This window comes from Mus caroli, chromosome 7 (genome assembly GCF_900094665.2).
Source record: "Mus caroli chromosome 7, CAROLI_EIJ_v1.1, whole genome shotgun sequence".
NCBI classification, from domain to species: domain Eukaryota; kingdom Metazoa; phylum Chordata; class Mammalia; order Rodentia; family Muridae; genus Mus; species Mus caroli.
In genome coordinates, this window is record NC_034576.1 from 15,239,335 (window position 1) to 15,243,914 (window position 4,580).

The following is a 4,580-nucleotide window of genomic DNA, read 5'->3' on the forward strand; positions in this document are numbered from 1 at the left end:
CCCTGGCTGTCCTGGAACTCACTTTGTAGACCAGGCTGGCCTCGAACTCAGAAATCCGCCTGCCTCTGCCTCCCAAGTGCTGGGATTAAAGACGTGCGCCACCACCGCCCGGCGGGAGTGGTTTTTTGAGACAGGGTTTCTCTGTGTAGCCTTGGCAGTCCTGGAACTAGCTCTAAAGACCAGGCTGACCTCAAACTCAGAGAGCCACCTGCCTCTGCCTCTCTAGTGCTGGGATTAAAGGTGTGTGCCACCACTGCCTGACAGGAGTACTTTTTCATAGCCTAAAAGTGGGCAAAAAGTCTCAAAACAGAACTCAAAGTGTACTAACCATAGGAAAAACAAACAAGGACAAGGCAGGTGGGAGAAAAGGCTGAAGGGAGTTGCATTATAATCGCAACAACAGCAGAAAATTTAAGTGGTAGAGACAGGTTTAGATTCCTAGAGGCTGCAGGTGTGGTGGCGCACGTCTTTAATCCCAGCACTTGGGGGGCAGAGGCAGGCGGATTTCTGAGATCGAGGCCAGCCTGGTCTACAAAGTGAGACTCTGTCTCAAAATGAAATCCAAGCATTCTAGAGCACAGAGTACTGCAACAGGCTAGGGATGCAGTCCCATGACATACACACATACACACTCATACACACACACATACACACACAACAACAATAACAAACCTGTCTTTAATGGCTGCTAGGAAGTAAGATGCCTGAGCCTGACAAATGCTTCCATCTGTCTAGCTGTTAAGGTGCTATACTGGCGGACCCTGTACAAGCTTATCTGTAGAGAGACATTCTAGAAGAATCATCTCTAGTTCTGCACCTAAGTGTTAACTTTTATGCACACTGCCTCGAGGACTATCAACTCATCCCACAGCAGAAAATCCTGGGAACCTGCTGTGCTGCCCACCTGGGAGCCATACTGACTGAGGCTCTCAAAGCCAACGCGCTTCGCCAGTGAGATGCAGGCGATTCTCCGGGGCTGAGTGCATGCCACGTGACTGAAGCCGGCGGCCAGTAAGTACTGGGGCACCTGAGTAGACTTGCCACAGCCTGTGTCCCCGGCCACCACCACCACCTGGTGTTCCTTGAGAGTCTGCAGGATGCGGTTCCCATACTGGGCGATGGGAAGTGCCGCTCGCTCACGCTGCAGTTTAGCGAGCCTCCCAAAAGCCTGCTTCTGCTGGAAGTCTAGGTAGTGAAGCAATGCACGACGGAACTCGGACACTCTCTCGGGAGGCAGCCCCCTGCCGGGCCCATGATGACCCCGAGTGTCTGGGCTAAGAATGGAGAGGTTGATGCGGTAGCGTGGGTCGTAAGTGAGAGGTAGGTCAGCTAAAGCAGCGATGCCATGTTTGGGCATGCCAGGGTCCTTCTCCTTCTTCTGGGAGGTCTTGAGGTGCTGGAATCTCTGCAGGCGTTCAAAGAAAGCCCAGAACTTCTGACACTCCTCTGAACCACGACGGATATAATCCTCATCGCGGAAGAATACATCTTCCAAGAGACAACGAGTCTCTGGACAATTCCAGTCCCATTTCTCCGAGGCCTCTTCCTCCCTGGGAGCTCGATGGTGGTCTCGGTCTCGGTGACCCCTCCCCTCCCTTGTCCTGGGAGGAGGCATGGTTCCTATCAAACTGCTGTCACAGAAATAGTCTCCGTTCTGATCGCTTAGACTGAGTATTCTCACCTAACTCCCGGCCCCAGGAACCGCTTTCTCTTCAAAGAGTGACCTCCCCTTTCCATGTACAGAGGCTCTGTGGACGGCAGGGTGGGTAGCCAGGGGCCTGGTGGGTAGGTGGAGATGCACAAAGCACTTCATGACTCCCGCAGTGATCTCTGGAAGGGACAAGGGTCCATTCTGGACTTCCAGGTCCTGGGTGTTTGGAGAAGAAAAGAGAAGATATCCATTCACTTTTAGAACATCAGTTAAAAGCCTGCTGTTCTTCAAGCACTGGACTAGGAGGAGGAGGAGGCCATAAATGCTACTACATGTCGGTCACATGGTCAGTCAAGGGGGCATCTTGTAAGGAAGACAGAAGCGACGACAATAGGAAACAGACTTTCCATCTGGGCTCTGTCGGGCTTCACAACACTGAATGGAGTCCCTGGAAAATGAATGGGATATATCTGTGGTGCTAGGGATTGGTTTTGCCTGCCTGGCACAGGCCATCCTTTACCTGGTAAGTTTCCATCTTCCTTCAGAGAATAGCTTAAACACATGGCTCTCATGGTTTAAGCAAACAACAAAGGCCTGGCCAGCCATGGTATTCGTTTTGGTCTGAGGAATGGACACAAGTCCCAGTCAGGTCCCTACTCTGGAATTTGCACCTGGTCGCTAGGAGAGAGAAGCCCTCTGTTTTTATCTAACCAGATGAGTTGGGTTAAACCTGAACCCATTCAGAGTAGCTCTAGGGCATGAGTCTTTCCTAGATATGTACCTCAGACAATACCCTGCCTGTGGACACAGTGGGCACACACAGGTCTGACCACTGTGAGGGGGCGTTAGTTCTTGCCAACACTCTGCTTCTTGGCTAAGTAAGAAAATGCCGTCTACTTCCCTACAGTGTTGAGATAGAGCCCCACCCCTCACACATGATACACAAGTGGTCCACCACTAAGCCATTCTGCTTGAAGTCAGAATCTCTCCGGTCAGCTGAAGAAAATTCACAATGAAGCACATAGCTGTGTGCCCAATTTTCTGGAGGGAAGTTCCTCATTCTACCTTTTTGTAAAAGTTGTATCTCATTCTGTATATGTGTTCTGCCTGCATATGTGTATGTGTACCAATGGATGCCTGACGCCCTTGGAGTCCAGAAGGCGTCAGATCCCCCTGAAAGTAGACTCACAAGTGGTTGTGAGCCACCATGTAGGTACTGGGAATTTAACCTGGATCCTTTGGGAGAGTAGCCCATGCTCTTAACCGCTGAGCCATCTCTCCAGTCCTTCATTCTTCTTTCCTAAAAGGATTTATCAGGGCAGTGAGATGGCTCAGTGACTAAGGGCATTTGCCACCAAGCTTGGTAGATAGAGTTTGAGTCTTGGAACCCATATGGGAAGAAAGAGCTGACTCTCTCAAGTTTTCCTGCCTTACACACACACAAATAAATAAAATTTAATACGTGGGGGCTGATTATGATTTTAAGAGGCCCACACACTCCCTTGGTAAAGGACCTGGAGACAAACAGGTCATCAGGTTTGAATCTGATCAGTTACCACAAGCAAACAAGTTTGTCTGAAGTGGTTTTCTTCATCTATAAAATGGGGGCAGTATCATCAAATATCAAAAACACTGGCAAAGAGGCCAAACAGGTTTAATGCTTTCTCTCCACAAGAAGAGATTCCAACACATGGAAAACAGCAAAGACACAGAGCATCCAACCAGGGATGGGGAATAACACAAAAGGCCAGGAATTCTCTCTCGATGGCATTAGCAAACCCAGCTCAGCCTTCATTCTCTCAAGGGTCCTCATGAAAGAGCCCAGAGGTTGGCTTTATGCAGTCCCAGGCGTGGGAGGGGCTTGGTCCCCTCCTGGGAGTTGTTAGAGCTACCTCTGAGTGTCCAGGGAGGAAGACCCTGTGATTCCCACACACACAGCAGAGTACAACACTTCTGAGTAAAGACTGAAGCTTGGCGATGACAGGACTGAGAGAACTCTACTCAAGAAGGGAATGAGGACCAGGCCTTGGGAAGCTGCAAGAAGATGGAGCCAGTGATCCTCAGGGAAAGACTGGGACAGTAAGAAGGAGAGAGCTCCTTCTAGGCAACAACCCCCACCCCACCCCACCCCCACCCTGACTCAAGCTAGGCCCAACATCAGCACCCATGGCTGCCAAAGGGTCTCTTCCCTCGGGAACTCCTTCATTTGATTTGGAGTCTCATGTAGTTTAGCCTGATCTTGAACTCACTCACCATCCAGTCTCCACCACCTAAGTGCTGGGACTGCAGGTAAGTAAGCACCATTATGTCCAAATATGGCTTACTGGGCCATCTTCCCAATACCTCTCTATTTCTCTATTTCTCTATTTCTCTCTCTCTCTCTCTCTCTCCCTCTCCCTCTCCCTCCCTCCCTTCCTCAGACCTCCATTTGAATTTCTCCACTTTCTCCATCTTGTTTCAACTTTTCCTCAAATTTATTTATTTTTGGAGACAAGAGTCATCCTATGTAGACTGGGTTGGCCTTTTAACTCACAATCCTCCTGCTTCAGCCTCCTGTGCTCAGATCCAGCACCTAGCTCCCGGCCCTCTATTTGTTTACAGTTCTCCAGTCAATACTTTTATCTACCAATGGTGCCTTTCTTTACAGCTACCACTCCGGTATTTCTGTCTGTGTAGTCTCAATCACATATGTATACATAGATGTTCACCTTCTCACAACATTAAGACTATGTCCACTCTATTTTGCTAAGCTAAATAAGCATTGCGAGGAACGCGAATCTGGGGTGCATTTCTTCCTTTCGCCATTTTTCAGCACGACTCTACTATCACCTCCAACTTTCAAGGTTCTGATTCAAACTCCACCTTTTCATAACTGTGGGTCTCACCACCATCCAGGCTTTCTTGCCAATCTCTTCCTGGCGCCCTTGTG

General features: G+C 49.5%; 1 protein-coding gene across 1 annotated transcript in view; it reads right to left on the bottom strand.

Moving 5' to 3' along the window:
* Nucleotides 1-4,580, bottom strand: part of Dhx34 (DExH-box helicase 34) — a 25,599-nt gene that overhangs the window by 20,498 nt on the left and 521 nt on the right. The window contains exon 2 of the mRNA XM_021168500.1: nucleotides 905-1,867. Coding sequence (XP_021024159.1) covers nucleotides 905-1,615 — 711 coding nt within the window. The 5' untranslated portion in view covers nucleotides 1,616-1,867. The remainder of the gene's footprint in view (nucleotides 1-904; nucleotides 1,868-4,580) is intronic.